The sequence below is a fragment of the Bos indicus x Bos taurus genome, chromosome 23 (assembly GCF_003369695.1).
Source record: "Bos indicus x Bos taurus breed Angus x Brahman F1 hybrid chromosome 23, Bos_hybrid_MaternalHap_v2.0, whole genome shotgun sequence".
Classification (NCBI taxonomy): Eukaryota; Metazoa; Chordata; class Mammalia; order Artiodactyla; family Bovidae; genus Bos; species Bos indicus x Bos taurus.
Genome location: NC_040098.1, coordinates 24096632 through 24119011, shown reverse-complemented (window position 1 = coordinate 24119011; position 22380 = coordinate 24096632). Strand labels below are relative to the sequence as shown.

Below are 22380 nucleotides of genomic sequence, written 5' to 3'. Positions count from 1 at the left end.
ACTATGGTTTCCAAAAATGCTTGGAATACATCTAAAATGTCAAGTTCATATGAATTTCTTGGGGGTCCAGTGGTTAGAACTCCATGCTTTCACTGTGGAGGGCCCCGGTTCAATCTCTGTTCAGGGAATTAAGATCCTGCAAGCCACACAGGACAGCCAAAAAATAAAATAAATAAAAATTTGAGATGAACTTTTGCTGCTGAATACTTGCTAGTGAAAAGTCAAGTTCAGTTTCTAAGGAAGCCATATACTAAAGATAAAACATGATGTGGTAAATAGTTGAATATCAATTGGTTGCCAGACCCACTCTCAGCAAGTGCTCCTGGGGAATATGAAACTTCAGACATCAAAGAGAGTGGCTCTGCCATGATCTTTGGTTGGGTATCTTCACTGAGGACTTCAGCAATTCAGGATTTTGAAGATGCAGATTATCACACTTACCCCGAGGTCTAAGGGGTAGGGGGCTGGGCAGCCTCCCTCTAGATTCCCATCGATGCTCCTTGTCCACCTCATCCTACAGACATGCACCTGCTTTTCTAAAGAGATTTTAAAACATTTATTTCCAAGCTCCCAAAATTATTTACCTGTTTCCAACTGTAAGGGAGCCCTAAAAAGAAAGAAAAACATAAGGGTTCTAAAGGACAGATAGGAAGAGGCTTTGAGGACTGAAAACCCCAACTGGTTTCATCATTTTTCTGGATTAAAAACTCTCATTGGCTCTCTACTGCACATACTATGAAATACAAAATCTAGAGTTGGACCACAGGTCTGGAACATTCCTGCCATTTCATCTCCACCCCTACCCATGGCTCATCTGGTCCTAGCTCACCCCATGGGAGCCACACTGGCCTCTGACTGTTCCTGCAGATGCCAAGCTCTCTTCCTCCTCGAAGTCTCAGCACATGCTATTCCCCCACCAGAAGTGATCTTCACTGTCCCCATGGATTAAACACCACCGTCCTTCAAGTTATTTTCCGTTTCATTAGTAAGGTTTACCTTCTCTCTCCTTGCCTAAATTAAATCTGTGTCATCTTGTCTCCATAATAGTACTTTACATTACTTGTTGATTTGTTAATTCATTTCAAATTAGTGAAGTGCTGAGTTTGAGAAACTCTAATCTGCTGAAAGAGTGTTGTTCATTGTTCCTTTCCCAAAGATTTTTTTGAAAGACTTTCCCCCTCTTAATCTAAGTGTCAGAAATAGTTGTATTTCTGCCTAGCAATTGTTTGGGCTTAGTCTTAGGCGCAAACACAGTGAGCTGAATAAATGATCAATTTCCATTTTACTATTAGAATTAAATTTGTTACCTACCTGTAGTAAATGGGACTTCCCAAGTGGCTCGGTGGTAAAGATCTCCTGCCAATGTAGGAGATGCAGGAGATGTGGGTTCAATCCCTGGGTCAGGACGATCCCCTGGAGAAGGCAATGGCAACCCACTCAAGTATCCTTGCCTGAGAAATCCCATGGACAGAGGAGCCTGGCGGGCTACAGTCCATGGGGTCACAAAGAGTTGAATGTGACAGAGCACACTTATAGTATATACTCATAACTCTATTTTTTATTTTCACTTTATTTCTGGCTCTACTTTTGATGATCAGTTTGTGTTTCCCAGCTGTTTCTAAATTGTATTATGTTATTATCTGTATAAGTTCCTGAAAACTGTATTAAATCTTATTTTTAAAGAATCCAGGGGTATAAATGAATAAATGCATAACACAAAATAAGGTATTTTCACTCTGTGATCAAGGACTTACTAAAAAATAAGTACATAATAAGAAATTCTACATAGCCACTGGAAATGAGCATGAGGATTTGAAATTAATATGAATCTTTAAATATTTAACGTAGTGACTAGCATGTACTAAGTTCTCAATGAGTATTTGTTGAGTGAATAAATAGATGAATGAATTTGATTAGTCTCCGTTCTCATCATGACAGTGAAATGATTTTATAAGAAGAATTTCTGGGTTCAAGAAAGTCTGTTATTTAATATGATCTATTGCTGAAAATTAGAATTTTAGCTTGAACAATTTGTAAAGAAATCTGGAATTCCCAAAGTTACTATTATTTGTTCTAGGAGTTACATGTCCTTATAACAATTAAATACATGCTTTTGTTCAGTGTAGCCAGGCGATAGAGGAAAAACTTATATACAGTGTGCTCTGAGCATAATACTGCTTTTTTTTTTTTACATGTTCTAAGAAAGTCACAGGCAATCTTCGCCAAAACCCTTTCAATAAAATCATTATAAGTCTTCTGTTTCAAATCCAATATAATAGCTTTATATCTTCTAGGATAAAAGACTATAATTATCAGTGAAATTCTGTTATTCATTAAGAAAGCAAAATTTATCCACTATAAAATGGAAGTTAACTAATTAGAGAAAACATTTAGGAAGTCAGAAAGAAAATGCAGCTTTGCCATACCTTCTCCACTACTCCAGAAAAAAAAGCATCTCAACTGCTAGTAAATAGGCTTTATAATTAGGATAATTAGGAACAATAAGCATTTATACCCATTTCAGTACTTTTTGAGGATATGATACTATGTACCAAGAATGCTCTGCTGTGCATGAGACAACAAGTTGTCAGTTTTGTTTTGCATTGCTCTTTCATTTAAAATCTTGGTTTTAGCAACGTGCTTACAGGATTTATGCACTGGATTTATGAACGTGACAGTGACTTTTTCCGTGTTAATGCAGGAGATATTTTGCTCCTATCACTCTTTGTTCTGGCACTGTGAATCTGAAAACACTTCTAGGGCACTCAATAATTTATGATTGTCCATTTTCTTAGAGTCCAACCTGCCCTGCTCGCCAGCTACCTGGGTTCCTTGTGGGTGTGCCTGAAATATCCATTTTTTGCTTCATCTCTATGAGTTGCCAGAATAGCTACTGCTTTTGTTTTCTGCTCACATGCACATCGTCCTGGTCTCTCCTGGCCATGCTGAGAGACTCTTCTTGGGGAAAACCCAGTGAGGTTGTCCGAGAACTGTCTGCCTAGACACACTCCACATAGACAGCATCCCAGCTTCTGCTCAGGGCCGGGTCTTCTTTCTCCCTCCTGCACCCCCAGGATGTGGTCTCATCTTAGAGGGATGCAATGATCACTAATCTTTCTTCAATGCTTCTTTTATCCTCTCATTCTTTTGTCAGCCTGAGGACTATTTTTTTGGGCTGCCATATGTGTGTGTGTGTGTGTGTGTATGAGTGTATGAGGAGAAAGATAAAGGTCCTGACTGACTTTTAAACCTCAAGTTCTAGGACTTCCCTAGGTTAGGACTCCACGCTCCCAATGCAGGGAGCCCAGGTTCCACAGCTGATCGGGGAACTAGACCTCGAATGTTGCAACTAAAGATCCTGCGTGCCACACCTGAAAAAAACAAAACGAAACAGAAACCCTCAAGTCCTCCTCAGGGCCTAGGGTTTTGCAACTGGAAACTTGTAGAGTGGCGCAACGGCTCTGCTGCCTGCATCCACTTGGTCCTTCCCTGAGGCAGTATGGGCGACTTGTTAGGTGCCCTTGCAAATGGAGGGAAAAAATAACCAGAAATACAAGCAACATCAGTTAGTCTTCAAAAATCACATCCTGCCCTAAATGTTTTTAACTTACCCAGAACCGTAAAATCTCCTATTTCTGGTTTCTACCTTTCCCTTCCACCTTTACAACCCCCTCCTTGATTTCCCTCCCTCCCCACAATCTCCTGGACCTGGGTCTGGTTTGTGTCGGAGTAACTTGAGCACATTTACATCAGGATGCTAACCATATTCTAATGGCTGGGATCATCATAGGAGACCGCAAGAAACCCTCAAGAAAAACACTTAATCCCACCATCTTCAGTCTCTCAGACAGAGCCTGACATATATAATAGAAAGGATTCAATAAACTGAGGAGATAAAAAGTATGGTTTGTCCCAACTCTAAGTATGAATGACAACAACTAATACTCAAGTAGCAGTAGCTACGCCCCTGCTCTTGGCAATTTGGATATGTCAACTCTTTGATTCAGACAGTAATTCTGTGAATAGGTATCTATTATTATCCTTATTTTACAGATGGGGAAGTGGAGACACAGAAAGTTTCAGCAACTTGCCCAAGATCACACAGAAGCAAACGAAAGGTTCATGATCTGAACCCAGGTAATTTGGCTTTAGTCACTATGCTCTTAGTCACTATCTCAGGCCACCTCTCATATATTGACTTGGCTTTCATAGGGAGATGGCATATTCATTGTGTAAAAGATGCTGATACATTTAAAAAATTACTGGTCAAAAACACCTCCAAAGAAACCCAAAAGAAAGAAAATATAGGGCAATGGAATTACATTGCTTTACTCATCTTAACAAGGATAATTCATTGACACGTTTACTTTAAAAGCGCCAGATGACAGGGTCTGGATGCTCATCTATGCTAAAGGTCATGTTTGGTCTTAGACACTGAAGAGAACACACCCTCACAGATGGGAAAGAAAAAAGGAACTACAAAACTAGAAAGAATTACCCTTTTTAAAAGCATCTGGAAAGAAGGATGCAGGAGAATAGACTAGATATTTTTCCTGTGCTCTGATCTTTCCAGAGAAGAAAATATAGAATAATTCAGAATTTACTTTGAGAGAACCCTAAACTTAAGTTAAAAAATAACTCCAGTGAAATAACCATGGAAATGGCATTTAAATTGGTTACTGAAATGGCTTTAAAACAAACATTTCTTTTTGTGGGAGTTTGGCTCAATCTTTCACAAGTTTATTAATTCTAATAACGGCACCCCACTCCAGTACTGTTGCCTGGAAAATCCCATGGATGAAGGAGCCTGGTAGGCTGCACTCCATGGGGTTGCTAAGAGTTGGACACGACTGAGTGACTTCACTTTCACTTTCCACTTTCATGCATTGGAGAAGGAAATGGCAACCCACTCCAGTGTTCTTGCCAGGAGAATCCCAGCAACGGAGAAGCCTGGTGGGCTGCAGTCCATGGGGTCACACAGAGTCAGACACAACTGAAACGACTTAGCAGCAGCAGCAGCAGCAATGACAGGTTTGGACAAAATGCCTGGGCCAGTAATAGTTAATCTAGAAAGCTTTTTCATTGCTTTCTTACTAAAACACTGAAAATCAGATTTTGGTGAACTTTCTTCCTTTGCTATAAATTATGATACTGATAATGATGATAATTTTACTTCTGTGGACATTCTGATACTTACCTTGTTGCTTTTATTGTTTTATATTAAATGCACCTAATTGCAACTAATGTGATAGAGTGGAAATATTTTCTTACTCAAATAAAAAGTGTTATCCATAAACTACCTTGGAAGAATCCAGCCAGATTGAAGCAATGGGTATCAAAAAAAAAAAAAAAATCAAAAGTAAAAGGTCCTTTGGCCCATTTTGGACAAAGAACACACACACATTCATTTACTCATTTATTTAAAAAGTGTTGAGTACCTATTATATACAAGGTAAAAGTTGGCATGTTAACAATGTCTATTAAATATGATAAATAATTACTCTGAACATGACCAGTCCATTGATTCATTTATGTCCTAATGGCTGGTTAAGTTAAATGATGGGTGCTGTCCATTTAAGGCTCTGAAGACACCCAAAATCCTGGTAAATAATATGCACTGTAGTTATAGTTATACTTCTGTTTCCAAAGTTAATAAATATAACACCCCAATGAGGTGTTAAGAACCCCAACTAGTTACATCTATGGGTGAAGTAAGCTGGTACTATAAGCCGGATCTAATTTTTTTGTCTGATTATGGGTGAACATTTGACATGGTATATAACTACATTAAGCACCTAGCAGATATGCATATCAAAATGCCATATTAAGTACATATGTATGTTAATAATAAAAGGAATAAAAGTCAATGTGGAAATTTCATTAAGGAAATAAGTAGCCCGCATTATCTGCATATAGCTTTCCTACTACTTATTAAACTGAAATAGTCATCATTTTTTGTTTCATGTATATATTTTACAATATGGGAATTTTCATGTAAAATGGAATCAATTTATTTTGTGATGAAATTTGGAACTGCAGCAGAATCTCAGCTTTTATTCTATTTTATTAAAAAAATTTAAAGCCATGAATAATGGTAAGATTTTAAAAAATGGAACTAGAGAAACACACGAAGTCACAATGCATTACTTTTACATTTTCTTTAAACTCTTCTACTGCGTTAACTATAAAACCGCTTTATTATAGAATCCCTTATTAGGGTCTTTTGTTAACGGAATTTAATCTAGAAAATTTAAATATCCATTGGTTATGTTCCTCTTTTCTGTACAAGATTGAAGATAAAAGTTAAATGATTTTAAGAATTATCAGGTAAAAAACATTTTCTTGTGATCTCTTGATGAAAACTCTCAAGCAATTTCCTTTCCATTAAAAATAATAATAATATTCCTTATGGGGTTATACTGTGGCCGAGACTTTCTGAAAGTAATTGATGTATGTTAACGAGAGGAGAATATTTTCAAGCTAAACAATGTCAGAGGTTCACGTGTTTTTTAAATGATATTTTTCATTGATGATGACCTACATTTTTATTTGCTTACAACTTTGAGAACTGTTAACAGTAGAAAGGTTAGTACTATGTGGTGCCAATTAGGTTTCTCTACACATTCAGGTTTTAATGGACTGAACTTTCATTCAATTAGCCCCTGGACTTTGCAGCCAGGAACCTCTTGTTTTCAGTGTTTTAACTAAAGGACAATAAGGCTTAAGAACAAGCTATGAAAAAAGGAAGCATCTTAAAAGCAAAAGTCTTCTCTGATCACTGTGTTTTCGTTTTCTTTATTGAACACAGACCTGAATGCTTTGAGCCTCTAAAGGTTTAGAACACAGCTACTGGCAGGTAGAAGAACGACAAAGGCAGAAAAAGAAGAGCGGCTGTCATTATAACCACACAATCATTGGCCGCCAACACTTCGAGGGGCCTCCACGAGTTCCCTGGGCTCCTCTCCTGTCTCTGAGGGGCAGGGCTTCCTGGACAGTGCTGTTCCTATTCTCATGCTTTTCCAGGTGAGACACTACCACAGCTTTTCTTTGGAAGCCTAAGTAGCCGAGCTACCCTTTCCTATATCCATCTTGCCCTGACCCGCTATGTGCCGTCTGCTTCCTTAAACTGTTAGGCTGGGGATGTGAGGAGATTGGATAGAAGAGGTCATCTCTTATCTCTTAAACATTCTGCTGAGTCTTTTCTTTTAAAAAATTGGTCTTAGGATGGGGTGGGAATAATCACATGAAGAGGGGATAGAGTTTTCTGGAGTTTTTAAATACCACCAAGGCACTGGTAGTTAAGTGGGCTAGCGGTGACCAAGATTTTAAAATTGCTGTCAGTTCACAGGACAAAGATTCATGAATGCCCTTTTCAGTTCCCAAAGCATTTATTGATGGATTGATCGCCAAATTGGTCTATTTAGTGGAAAGAGGCACTCTTTTGTTATAGGGGATTAAGTGGAGAAAGACGGGCACTGTGGGCGCTGGTGGTGGGTTCCAGTTTGGTCATGCTTTCTGATCCCTAACTACAGAGTTGGATAAGAAAGTGCATCAGTTAGATGTGAAAAAGCATGTGCTGCCTCTCCAAAGTCCAGAAGTGCTTAAAAATTGTGATGTATATAATTTGGAACAATAAATTACGTGCACAAAAGGAGTTTATCATAACATAAATTAAAAAGTGACAACTTTATCACACAGTTACACTGCTGTTTTCCTTTTTTTTTGTCTTTTTTTTTTTGATTTTGTCCTTTTTTGTTTCATTTTTCATTTCCATTTTTGTTTTTTTTTTTATGGAGGGCTGGGGGAGGGCAGAGATTTTGTCCACTGAAGATTAATCACCCTCAATGATATATAAATTAGAAAAAATATCAGCAGCAAGACTCTCTGGAAATAGATTCTGTTTGATGTAGTTAGTCTGTCTTTTCGGTTTTGCCCTCTTTCACGGCGGCCTCTGAAGTTTTCCGCAGGGGGGCTTTCTCCGAGGTGCCATGTCCTTGGCCAGAATCTGCTGCTCCACCATTTTTGTGAGTCGTGTGTTTTTCCAAGTAGTTCAGCATTTCACTGAGGACTGTTTGGAAAGTGCTTAGGGCTGCACATATTGCTGGGGTCCCAAAGCCATGAGTGATCAAACTGGAAATGAGAAACAGTAGAAAAAGAGATGAGCAATTGGCAGTATGATATGGGATAACAAATCATCCCTCCCTCCCCATTTAATCTGGAACATTACATTAAAAAGCATTTATTATTCCTAAATGGTGCCAAGCATGGTGGAAGGTAGACGCAAGTCAATGCTCTGAATGATAAGAAGTTTAGGTCTATTTGTTATAATATGTCATTAATAGACTTGATTTGTTGTTGTTTAGTCACTGAGTTGTGTCCCATGCTTTTTTGACCCCCATGGACTGCAGTCCGCCAGCTTCCTTTGTCCATGGAATTTCCCAGGCAAGAACACTGGAGTGGGTTGCCATTTCCTTCTCCAGGGGGTCTTCCTGACCCAGAATTGAACCTGTACCCCCTGCACTGGTGGGTTCTTTACCACTGAGCCACCAGGGAAACCCTGATAGACTTGGTAGGCACTAATTATTAGCAATTCCAAGTGTTTGACACATGCCTTGACTCTGCGTCTCTATACCATTAAGAAAGCCAGTAAATACAACTTTCTATTGTGAGAATCATTGCTTTTAAGAATGGCACATACACTTACATAAGCCCAGATCACACAATAAGAGACCAAAAGTGGCTGAGTGTGCCTGACGGTTAGCTGTTCCTCTAACTTCATTTTTCTTTTCTTCAAAGTTATGAAGTTTTATCTGAGCATAAGGCATCCTGCTGGAGGCCACATTCCCAAGCTTCCCTTGCAGGTAAGTTGGACCCAGGACTAACCTTTCCACAACAGACCAAAAGAAGTGATGTTTGCAATTCCCATCTGCTTAAAATGAAAGGTACTGCCCTCTACTTTCTCTCAAAATAGCCATGCAGCTGTGCAGATATGAACAGAACAAGATGGCAGGAATCTACTCATCTCCTGTCTCCTATCTCTTTTCTGGGGTTTCAGCAGGTAATTAATTCACTAATAACCATAACTAATGAGTCATGTAGGGAGGGCTGTGGCAACCTCAGCATTGGTAGCCCATCCAACCGTAACAAACATCCTCTCTAGTTGAACAAACACCTAAGCGTAGATTCATTCTTTCTGCAAACAGAACCCACCCAGATTATTCACTTGTGTCTGTTGTTCCTGAAGTGACATTGTCAGGTTGCTCCCCATTACTCATATCTTATAAAATATAGAAAAACATGTTTGATGTACATCTTGCACATGTTATTATATCCATTTATCTATAAATACCATGGCTGATAAATGGTACATTTGATAAATGAAGTCGTTAACTACTTACAAGCCCTAGTTGTTATAGTTATTGTGACGTTATACTTAGTCGCTCAGTTGTGTCCACCTCTTTGTGACCCCATGGACTGTAGCCCTCCACGCTCCTCTGTCTGTGGGGATTCTCCAGGCAAAAATACTGGAGTGGGTTGCCATGCCCTCCTCCAGAGGAACTTCCCAACCCAGGGATTGAACCCAGGTCTCCTGCATTGCAGGCGGATTCTTTACCAGCTGAGCTACCAGGGAAGCCCACTGTGACATTAGCAATTTTAAAATCAGATAGTACTATCCTTCACAATATGTTAGTTTGCTAGTTATCCTTCTTTAGGTATGTAATCTTAAGGGACAAAAATGACAAGCTCTTAAAATATTGCAAATGATGAATTTAGGATCAAGGCAGCTACTGATATGCCTCAATGGTGATAATAGTAAGATCAAGCACATGGAGTTATTGCTTATATTAATACACACAAAGGAGTCTGGAGGATGCCAGACTATTAGGAAGTGTTTCAGCAAATGGTAGAAATTGTTGGCTGTGGGATGTTCATGGTGAGGGTGAATTTTTCTGCATGTCCATTATATTTTACAGGTTGCTACTATCTTTCATGCTGGCATTTTACAAAGCCTACCCTATGCCTAAGTCACAACTAACATACATTAAAAAGAAAAAAAAACAGACCTCAGTCACCAATTATTTAGAAAACAAGACTGGTTAATGGTTGGGTAACTATATACACCAAAGTTTGCCTTTTATGAGTAAGGCATCACCATTGTTGAAGCATATACATACACATATCTCACATTGCTGAACAGGAAAACTGACTTCGGCTCCATTTCTACAATGATAACAGTTAGAGGGGAATCCAAATGTTTTAGAACTTACCAGGAAGACAGAACATAAATGGAGTTGATTAAAGTGGTAGAAGAATTAATCATGGTGGCAACCGCATAAAGAACAAATGAGGCCATCTATTAATGTCTAGATGCTTGGCCCTGAGCTCAAACTATTTGGTTGACCAAAAAGTTCGTTCAGTTTTTTCCATAGGATGTTATACATGCTAACGGGATACCTCTTTTCTCATGCTTTATTCCTGTTCAGGGCTCCTTGTACCATTGAAAGTGAAAGTGAAATTCACTTAGTCCTCTGCAGTGTCTGACCCATTGTGACCCCATGAACTGTAGCCCACCAGGCTGCTCTGTCCATGGAATTCTCCAGGCAAGAATACTGGAGTGGGTTGCCATTTCCTACTGCAGGGGATCTTCCTGACCCAGGGATCAAACCAGGGTCTTCTGCACTGCAGGCAGATTCTTTACCATTTGAGCTACCAGGGAAGCCCATTAGACGAATTTATTTTCCTCTCTATTGCCATGTCCTCTCAGTTTTGACTCCTCTTTCAGAAATTACAGAATTTAGTTCCACTTGGGTAAATATTAAGGTTAGTAGCCAATATCTGAGTTCTGACCATATGCCAGGCTGTGTTCTGAGTGCTTTCTTCTGCACCTCTGATATAATCTGGGCAACAACTCTAAGAAGTATTATTATGTCCATTTTACAGATGAAGAAACAGATACTCAGACATATTAAATAATTTGCAGGAGAAATTCTGTATTGACTCTGTGCTTATTTACATTCCTCTCAGGCTGTGGGTGTGTTTATGACTTCATTTTGAGAAATCAGTCTATTGGCTGTTTTTGCTCAACTTCTCTAACTGAGCTTTGTTCTATGGGCCGGCTCGTAGCATGAAAGATCATTCTTACTCATTTTCCTGTTTAAAGCTAGGATTCTAAAAGGCCAACTACAGGAACTTTCCCGGTAGTCCAGTGGCTAAAACTCTGCTCCCAATGCAGAGGGCCTGGGTTTGATCCCTGGTCAGGGAACTAGGTCACACATGCTACAACTAAGCGTTCACATGCCTCAACTAAAGATCCCACGTACAGCAGTGAAGCTCGAAGACCCTGCACACCGCAACTAAGACCTGGTACAGCCAAATACATAGATAAAAATAAATATTAAAAAAAACTTTTTTAAGGCCAAGTACAAAGTAGATGGGTTTATATAAATGCTCTACTTCTCCATGTTGACAAGAGTGGTTGCCATAATGAAAGATTCTCAGGTTGGCATCCCTCCTTGGCTGATGGTCTTTCTTGCTCCTAAAATCTGTACCTGGTCTTTTGTAAGCTGCATTGTCCCATGTGCCCTGGGTTGAGAACTCTTTGCACAGAGTCTTCACATTGCCTTTGACCTTAGGCACTGTGTAATTTGTGGGAAGTTACAAAGAGCCTTGTAAGATGGTCTGATGAAAACATCTGCAAGTTTCTTTCCAGCTCTAAGCTGCAGTTCACTGGAATAATGCTTATGGTGCACTTCTTAAAACCAAGGACATGACAGAAGGTTATGGACATTGAAAAACCACTTAGCTCAACAGAGAAGTCTAAAACTCGGAAATATTCGATGTAAGAAAAGGAAGGATCTGAGGTGTTATCTTCAAAACAAAAAATATAATGTAAATGTTAATTTCCTTGATTTCACACTACCTGCACATCAAAAAATATGCATGGAACATTGCATAGGATAATGCTAAATGCAAAGTATAGCTCTGTTCTAGCAGTGTTCAGTGAGGTTTATGAACCTAAATAATTAAAGTAATCCGATACTGTATGAGAATCACAGAACAAAGTGTAAAATCAGAGGATGATTAAAACAATTTCTGGGGACATCCATGTTTTTCTTTTGGCCCCAACCATTTTAGAAAAATAGGTATATCTCTCATTTACAGTGACATGCAAAAAGGAGAAAAGGAATAATGTAGAGTCTACAGAAAAACATGAGAAAAATGGAAAGATGAGGCTGATTTTCAGTCCTAGACAGAAAATAAAGTCATGTGTAAGGTAACACACCATAGTCAAATCTTCAAAATCTTTGATAAGGCCATTTTTTTGCCCTTAGAAAATATTTTTTAGCCATAGATTTAACGCTTAAGTTATATTTGGCATTTGCATCTATTTTATCAAATTAATACCAGAGAGCATTTCACAAGTAAATATTACCTGGGCTAAGTAGCAGCCATGATGGCTTGAAGTAGGTTATCAAAATATAAAAGTCTTTATAAATTCATATTCATCTAAAAGTTTGCCCTCAAGTAGACAAGTGAGAAAGACAACCAACATTGTGCTAGATGTTTCTAGCACATGCCACATTTAACACATTTTGCTCAACCCTGGCAGACAATACAAAGGTTATATCAGCTTTCTTAATGTGTTTGCATTTTACTGCTCTCCTTTCTTCACTCTTTATAATCATATGTTCTATTATTTTATTTTTGAAAGGCTTATTTCTTCTCTATCTTTAAACCTACAATGGTCATTCCCACTTGTGTTTGTTTATCCTCCCCCCCCTTTTTTTTTCCAGCCAATCTAAAAACCACTCACCCTTCAAAGCTCCTTGGATAATATTGAAAAAAGGAGTTAGTTTCCTGGTCCCCTGATTAAGACATTGAAAAGGATATGCTTCTACCAAAGGACAGAAACTTGCCAAAGTGATGAGAAAACTTGAATTCTGAAGAGAAAGGAGTAACATTCCCCACCCCACCCCCACCCCAAAATATAAAACTAGAGCCCAGAGAACACAATGAAAAGAAAATAAATGAGGGCAAGATCTCATCATCAAAGAGGAAGCTATATGGAGACATATCAGTTACAGCATAAGTGATCATCCAAGTTTCAACTTTGACCATGCCTGAAAAGGCAGTCATGGAGGTCCTCCAGTGCCGGCAGGAGGGCCTGGGCTCCTGAGGCTCCGAGGGGAACAGCAGCCTCCAGGTTCTGCCCTTGCCCTCAGGCTTCTAGAGACTTCTCAAAGCTATTCCTCAACTCTGGAACCCCTCTTTCTGCTCTGTGTACGTAAGCTGTGAACAGATACCAGCTCTCATGCGTACACGTGTGTCTACCCAATGCAGGGGAAGATGGTGCTCGTGGCTTCCTCCAGGCAGCCCTCAACCCATCACTCCCTGCAGGGCTTTGGCGTTTGCACGGCCCCTGCTTGAGGCCTGAGCTTTCCTGCTCTCAGCACCCTGGGCCGCGGGCTGCTCCCAGGCCGGGCCCTGGTCTCCCTTCTGCCTCTGGCTGGGTTGCCTGCCCTGGCCAAGTGAGTTCTGACAGTGCCTCCCCTTCCTGGGGCCTTCAGGAAAAGTATTTTTACACCTCTCTCTCTCTTCCTTTTTTATTCAACTTGTTACTAAAGAGCTTGTAGTGAGAAAAAAAATTAATATAAGATTTAGTATATTAATATAAAATCTATATTAACATAGATTTTAATGTAAGTGGCAAATAAGATGTTAAATGTATCTCCAACAATCTGTGGCTTGAATTCTTACTGTAAACTGGTAATCAAATGTTAGAGTCTAGCCTTCAAAAAAAACCAAAATAGAACCAAACCACCAGCCAACAACAACCAAAACAAACAGGACTGAGCGGGGCACTAATATTGTCAACCTGCGCTCTACTTGGCTCAGAGGTTAAAGCGTCTGCCTGGAATATGGGGACCCAGGTTCGATCCCTGGGTCAGGAAGATCCCCTGGAGAAAGAAATGGCAACCCACTCCAGTACTCTTGCCTGGAGAATCCCATGGAGGGAGGAGCCTGGTAGGCTACAGTCCATGGGGTCGCAAAGAGTGGGACACGACTGAGCGACTTCACTTTCACTTTCACACTCTACTTGACATTGTCTGATTGCCACCATTTGGGTATTTGTCACTTCCAGGAGGCAGAGTCTTGAGGGAGAGGAGGCAGGACCCCCATGTATGGAATAATTGAGTGAACAAAGACTAAAGTTTCCTTGGTTTCGTCCAGGAGTCTCTGTTACCCCAGCCTGTAGAATTTAATTTTTTTTGGTTGTGCTGGGTCTCCATTGCAGGCACACAGGCTTAGTTGCCCTGAGGTATGTGGTATTTAAGTTCCCCGACCAGGGGACCTGTGTCCCCTGCATTGGAAGGTGAATTCATAATCACTGGACCACCAAGGAAGTCTAAGACCTGTAGTTTGAATTTCTGTTCCAAGAATGAGGAAGAAGAACAATACAGAGACAGGCTTAGGTGAGGGAGTACTACGTTAGCAAGTGAAGGATTAAGAGGTAATTAAGATACTTTGCTTTCTTTTCAAAGAGGTTAATCTTTAAAACTGGCAAGGGTATTAGTGGAACTGCAACTTTTTTTTTTTTTTTAAAGTATAGGAAACTCCTATTTAAAGATAAAACATAAGTGTTTGTTTCTGAGACATTCGAGTGGCTGAGTAATCTTTGAAAAATTATAGAAGATGGAACAGAAGTAGTGAAATAGAATACTCCAATACACTGGCCACCTGATATGAAGAGCCAACTCATTAGAAAAGACCCTGATCCTGGGAAGGATTGAGGACAGGAGGAGAAGGGGACGGCAGAGGATGAGATGGTTGGATGGCATCACATGAGTGTGAGCAAACTTAAGAAGATAGTGAAGGACAGGGAGGCCTGGCGTGCTGCAGTCCATGGGGTTGCAGAGTCAGACACCACTGAGCGACTGAACAACAGATACCTTAATAATCAAAGCAGGGGGGGAAAGAGACAGATTTTAGAAATTCTAGGTTATTAAATTACATTTAATTAGTCCCATAGTAAATTTCTTATAATGAGATATTTTTAAAAATCATGTATACCTAGTTTGAATTTACATACAGTAATACTAATCCTTTTTAGGGATGTAGTTTGTTGAATTTCGACAAACTTACAAAGTTGTGTCATGACTACCATTACCCAAAACATTTTCTTGTAATTCGTTTTGGTCAATGACACTTTTTTCATCCCAAGATCCTGGGAATCAGCGTTCTAATTTCTATCTATATAGTTTTTACTTTTCCCCTGAATGTCATATAAATTGGATCATGAAGTCTACAGGCTTTTATCACTGGCTCTTTTCCCTTTGCCTAATAATTTTGGGATTCACCCAGATTGTGGTGTTTATCAATAGACGATTTCCTTTTACTGCTGGTAGGTTTTCCATTAAATGGAATTATTGCAATTTGTTCATGTAATGAATACATCTAAGGGGCTAATATTTTTTTAAAAATATAAGTGATCACTACAGTGTTGCATGGGTTCAGTAATAATAATTGAGTTAACAAAAGCTAAACGTTCCTCAGTTTCCAGTGGAATGCCGCAAGACTCTCATTAATCCTACTCTGCTCCACATCTTAATTGACAACGTGATTGACAGCATCATGGATTTGTAACTTAATGGCTGGCATTAGAATAGAGAGGAAAATTGCTGCATTGGATAACAGAACCAAAGTTCTGAAATACCTTTACGTGGTAAAAAGCTTAGTTGGTGGGCTAAATCAATGATGTGAAATTTAGGAGAGATTAAGGAAAACATCCCCTTGCAGTATATTGAGAAAAGGAGACAGCTGACTCGAGCAATTTTCAGGGAAAAGGCTCACCAAACAGTAAGTCAAACCAAAAAACGAGGGTCAAAATGTGAAGTTTGGATGCTAGCTAGTCAGGCTTATAACTACATTCACCTTGAACTATTTTCTAAGTAGATTCCAGCTCATTGATTTAATTTTCCCACGACTAATTTCACACTGAGGAGCAGACAGGTTTTGACAACTACCTACTGAGAAAACCCAGACTGTTGTAGTTTACAGCACCCAATGTTCCAGAAAATGTAACTTATATTTAACAGTCATCTTCTTAATTTTACTCATGGTTTTAAAAACCCCTAATTTGCTAGACCTCTTAATCGACATTCTCTACAGCATCTTTCTCGGAGAAGGCAATGGCACCCCACTCCAGTACTCTTGCCTCGGAAATCCCATGGACGGAGGAGCCTAGTAGGCTACAGTCCATGGGGCCGCTAAGAGTCAGACACGACTGAGTGACTTCACTTTCACTTTCCATTTTCATGCATTGGAGAAGGAAATGGCAACCCACTCCAGTGTTCTTGCCTGGAGAATCCCAGGGAGTGGGGAGCCTGGTGGGCTTCCATCTATGGGGTCGCACAGAGTCAGACACAACTGACTCGACTTAGCAGCAGCAGCAGCAGCAGAGCATCTTTCTGCCACATAAACCATCTTCTAATTGGCTCAGTTTAGGAAATTAAGTAACAGTTTGCTGGATCCAGAGGTGAAACCCTACTTTTGACATTGCCCCTAGTGTTAAAGTATGTTCGTTCACATCTCAGCAATGGGACAGACACCAAATGGTAAAACCACCTTTTCTAGGGAGACTCTGCATTAGTGTATGCACACATGTACACACAATTGACTTATACTACTTTTATTGACCTGAACACATACTACAGAGATAGATTTTAACTTTTTAAAGGAAAATATATTGCAACAGTTCAAATTGTACTCTCTGTTAGTGAGATTAAAAATGAAAAAATTGAGGAACTCCCTGGTGGTCCAGTGGCTAAGACTTCGAGTTCCCAATGCAGGGGGTCTGGATTCATCCCTGGTCAAGGAACTAGATTCCACATGTGTCAACTAAGACTTTGCATGCTGCAACTAAGACCCAGCACAGCCAAATAAAGAAATAAATATTTTTTAAAAAAAGAAGAAATTGAGGAAAAATGAAAGCGGTCATAGAGGATAGTAGAGAAGAGATTGTTGCTTGAAAAAGAATAAATTGTTATTCTTTATTCATTCTCCCTGTGCAATTTTCTAAGAAGACGTTATTAACAACCCATCTTTAACTCCAGCAGTATTTATGTTTATAAACTACTTGACATTAATCATGAGGAATTATCAGGAGACTTCTATATAATAGAAATTTCACAAACTCCCTGTGATCTCTGGCTAAATGAATATTTTTTGCTTGTGGCTACATCCTTACGTATTTATCTTTAAAATCTCCAAAGCTTCAGTACTTACTTGGAATATAGGTTAATATAGGATCTGAATAAACATCTACCAGAGGAACAAGTAAATATAGTTTACATTTCAACAGCCTTGCTGTCCACTAGAGACATGTTACAAAGCTTTTTCCATATTGCCCTAATTGTCCTTCAGAAATGCTTTATCATTACTTTAATTGATTTGTCTAAACTAATTTAAATTAAGCTACTAAGGTAATTTTCTAAAGCATGGCCTAAAGCAAATTTCTATGGAATCTTCCCCTGAATTCTTCCTATCTTGGCAAGAGTTGGGCCTGGCACACGAAAAGACGGATCAACACCACTAATATTAGAGAAATGCAAATCAAAACAACAATGAGACATTACCTCACACTTTTCAGAATTGCTATCAACAAAAGTATCAGCAAATTGCTATCATTTGCAAGTAACAAATGTTGGTAACGATGTGGAGAAAAGGAAAACCTTATACACTGTTGCTAGGAACATAGCTTGGTAGAAAACAGTATGGAGCTTTCTCAAAAAACTAAAAATAGAGCTATGATATGATATCCAGCAATTCCACTCTTGGGTATATATCCAGAAAAAAATGAAAGCACTAATACAAAAAGATACATGTATGCCAATGTTCACAGCATCATTATTTACAATTGCCAACATATGGAAGCAACCCAACTGTCCATCAACAGATGAATTTGCAAAGATGTGGTATAGCCACTGCAGGAAAAACTAAGGTCTGCCATTTTAAGCAATGTGAATGAACCCAGTGAATATCATGCTTAGTGAAATAAGTCAGAAAAAGACAAAGACAAATACTGTATGAAATCACTTATATGTGGAGTCTAAAAAATAACACAGATAAATGACTATAACAATACAAAAACAGACTCACAGATACAGAAAACAAACTAGTACTTACCAGAGGGCAGAAGGAAGGGGAGAGGGGCAAGTTAGGGTTAGAGGATTAAAAGATCCAATTATTATGTATAATAGATAAGCAATAAGGATACACTGTACAGCACAGGGAATTATATAGTCATTATCTTATAATAACATTTTAAGAAGTCTAAACATACTGAATCACTGTGCTATATACTATATACTGATATATACTGAAACTAACATAGTACTGTAAGTCAACTGTACTTGAATTTTAAAAAAAGTTGGGCCTGAGGTCCAACATATCCTTTCTACCTACTAAGTAAACATTCTCTAATGGCAGAAAGTGAAGAGGAACTAAAGAGCTTCTTGATGAAAGTAAAAGAGGAGAGTGAAAAAGCTGGCTTAAAACTCAACATTAAAAAACTAAATCATGGCATTTGGTCCCATCACTTCATAGCAAATAGAAGGGGGAAAAGTGGAAGCAGTGAGAGATTTTATTTTCTTGGGCTCCAAGATCACTATGCACAGTGACTGCAGCTATGAAATTAAAAGACGCTTGGAAGGAAAGGACATTTGTTACTTACTTTCCTTGGAAGGAAAGTTATGACAAACCTAGACAGCATATTAAAAAGCAGAGACATCATTTTGCTGACAAAGGTCCATATAGTCAAAGCTATAGTTCTTCCAGTAATCGTGTACAATGTGATAGCTGGACCATAAAGAAGGCTGAGCGCTGAAGAATTGATGCTTTCAAACTGTGGTGCTGGGGAAAACTCTTGAGAGTCCCTTGGAAGGCAAGGAGATCAAAGCTGTCAGTCCTAAAGGAACTCAACCCTGAATATTCATTGGAAGGACTGATGCTGTAGCTGTAGCTCTAGTACTGTGGCCACCTGATGTGGAGAGCCGACCCACTGGAAAGGACCCTGACACTGGGAAAGATTGAAGGCAAAAGGAGAAGGGAGTGGCAGAGGATGAGATGGTTAAATAGCATCATCGACTCAATGGACATGAATTTAAGCAAACTCTGCAAGATAGTGAAGGATAGAGGAGCCTGGGGTGCTGCAGTCCATTGGGTCACAAAGAGTCAGACAAGACTCAACAACTGAACAATAACAACAACGAGCAAACACTAATTTAACAGGATTAGAAGGAAAATGAAAGTCTCATTACTATGTGCCACTGAAGACTGCCTCACTCAGTTGTGTCCAACAACCAAGGACAGATTTTTTTGGCTTTCTTTTGGGAAACAAAAAGCTGGGCGTAGTAGATACTATTATGCTGCAAACTAGAAGACTGAAATTCAAGGGAAATATCCTGGGACTTCTCTGGTGGCCCAGGGGTTAGGGCTCTGTGCTTCTCCTGCAGGGGGCATAGGTTTGATCCCTGGTCGGGGAACTAAGATCCCATAAACCACACGGCCAAACAAAAAGACAAAAAGAAAGAAAGAAAATTATCATTTAGATAATTACAGCAAAACCTGATTTTATTTTATCAAATTTTAACTTTCTATCTGGAAAAGTTTTGGTGTCTGTAAAGGTTGAACTAGTTTGGGCTGCTCCTATTATTTTGTTATGTTGCATCACGCCAGTGTGTGCTTGCTCTCATGCATCTTTGATGTCCTGCATAGCATATGGATGCCACTGTCACCAACCTCAGTTCTGCTTTCTGGCCTCCGGGAGGCATGCAGGTAGCAAGATTTAAAGGGAAGATAAGTCTTCTTTTCCTTCTCTCCTGGATTATTCAATGACTGCAGGTTTGGGTCCAACTGTAGCCTGAGGCTCAGTCTGTACTCCTCACTACAGTTTTAGGTGGCAGCTGGAAAAATGCCTCCTTCCACTTGTGAGAAAAGCCATGAGGGCAGAAGGCTGGGAAATAGCCACTGGAGAACACCAGCAAAGGATTGTGGGGCTTCTCTGCAAAACCTTAGTTCTTTTCAGAACCATGAGGGGAAGATGCTTCATGTCTCCTGAATATAGGTCATGGAGAGAGACCTCAGCCTGAGAAAAACAGCTGGGGCCTTTGCACCCAGAGCTGCTTGATGACATCTATCCTTTGTAGCCTAACCGGCAGAGGAAGCAGAGAAAAAGGGAACTGGCTGACTGTGCTTATTGTCTACATAAATTATATTATCCCATTGGCCCAAGGGCTTTTAAAATGGAGGTTGATTGAGGTGCATAATTAAGGTGTATGATTCTCTGGTAGTGAGGAATCCTTATAGTCCACTCATTAGCAAGGCCTGTCAGCATTCAGAAAAGGTTCTGTGGTTCCTTTGGGTGCTGGTTCTCAACCCTGGATACATGCAAAAATCACCCAGGGACATTATTTAAAAAATGCCAGTGGTCTGGATGGGAGGGGAATTTAGGGGGAAAATGGATACATGTATAGTATGTTCATTGCTGTTCACCTGAAACTCACAACACTAGTCTCCTATATGCTGAACCTAAAACTCCCCAAAAACGTTATCAAATGACCTGCAATAGATGTTTGAATGTTCGAATATCTTGCAGCATTTGGTTTGGGGCCATGCATGTTGGGAAGTGGTGCTTCCCTGGTGGCTTAGTCAGTAAAGAGTCTGCCTGCAGTGAAGGAGACCTGGTTCGATCCTTGGGTCAGGAAGGTCCCTTGGAGGAGGAAATGGCAACCCACTCTAGTGTGATTGCTTGGGAATTCTCATGGACAGAGGAGCCCGGCAGGGGTTGCAGGAGTTGAACATGACTGAGTGACTAAATCACTGCCACCTTATGAAGTATAATAAATGTTGGCAACTGATTTACACTTTAATTTCCTGCTTAACATTAAATGAAGGTAAGTAATTTAATGTAGATTCACACAAGAAAGGCATCGTGGTTTCACTTGTCTGCTAAGGAAAACAGTTGTCTGTTTTATTTTTTAGTCTATATTTCTTTCTATTGAAAGTTTTCCTTCAAGGGAAATGGGTTTTTTTCTCTTATGTAAATACAGACTATCCTTTTTAACTTAAATAGTGAATAAGACTTGACCACTTACACATTACATTTTTCTTTGCAGTTGTGAATGTAAGTACATTTTTTGAGTTTAAGTTTTAAAGTTTAATTTCAACCTTATAAAAAGGAGTTTAAGTTGGCAAAGCATACGATTTTTTTTCCTTCACAATTCAGGCCTATTATTTCCGATATTCTTAAATAAAATGGTCTTTGAAGTCGCCTTGAACTGGCAAAACATCCTCAAGGAGGCCTAATGATTCTATTTCTTAAATCCAAGCCTAGTCATGTAATTTATTTTATGATGTTTTTCTTTGGGGATTGGAGGTTGGAGATTTAATTGAAATTTAAATTGAAATTACTTCTCTTCTGCCAATAACAATGCTTTCACAAGATTAATAAAATAGCCCCTCCTGATTACCTTCCTCACCATTTTTCCATCCCAAGAAAATTTAAAAAATAAAAGCAAACAACAAAAACAGTATACATCTTAGGCTCCTTGGAGAGGAAGACTAAACATGCTCACATTTAGTAGAGACACATATCCTATCTTCCACGTGTCGCCAAGCCAGAGCACTCAGAAAACACTAGTCAAGTTGACTGGAGTGCATGTTATGCATGGAACACAAAGAAAAGGAAGATGAATAGCCCAGAAAGAGAAAACTCAGAAAGACATGAGAGCTGCCTTTAGAAACTGGAAGGGAAACAGGATTAAACTGACTCTGTAGGGCCCCCAAGGAGTGGAATGTTAGGAAGACAGATGTTGCCTCAGTGGAAGGAAGGCATTTCTAATAGAGCTGTCAGAGCTAGAAGGGATGCCGAGGCAAGAAAAGAGCCGCCTATCATGGGAAGGTGTTCAGCCTGGAATGGGTGACAACTTGACAGGGATGTTGGAGGGACGATCCAAATGTTGAAGGAGAGTGGGCAACTTGAGGGGCCTTCCAACACTGAGAATCAATGATGAAAATTTAATCACCAGCAAACACAGATATCTAGGAAGCCTAGGCATTTCTTATTTCCAAGTGTTACAGAATTTGTAGGAGAGTCTATTTCTAAGAAGATGTGATGTCAGTACACTTTATGACTCAAACAGAAGAATTTAAGTACATTGATCATTTCACTTCCCCAGCCCATGGTTCAATTAAAATACTATGGCCCTGGGAAGGAAACAAGGGAGAATGCATACAAGACCTAACAGAGTTAGTATCATAATCTACATTTAGTAAAATATTTATTGGGCACATACTAGTGCTAGGAGCTTCCCCAGTGGC

The 22380-nt window shown here is 39.5% G+C and overlaps 1 protein-coding gene across 1 annotated transcript in view; it reads right to left on the bottom strand.

Moving 5' to 3' along the window:
- Window positions 1–5417: 5417 nt before the first annotated feature.
- The window catches only part of TFAP2D (transcription factor AP-2 delta), a 62022-nt gene continuing 45059 nt past the window's right edge, over window positions 5418–22380 (bottom strand). The window contains exon 8 of the mRNA XM_027525088.1: window positions 5418–8130. Coding sequence (XP_027380889.1) covers window positions 7911–8130 — 220 coding nt within the window. The 3' untranslated portion in view covers window positions 5418–7910. The remainder of the gene's footprint in view (window positions 8131–22380) is intronic.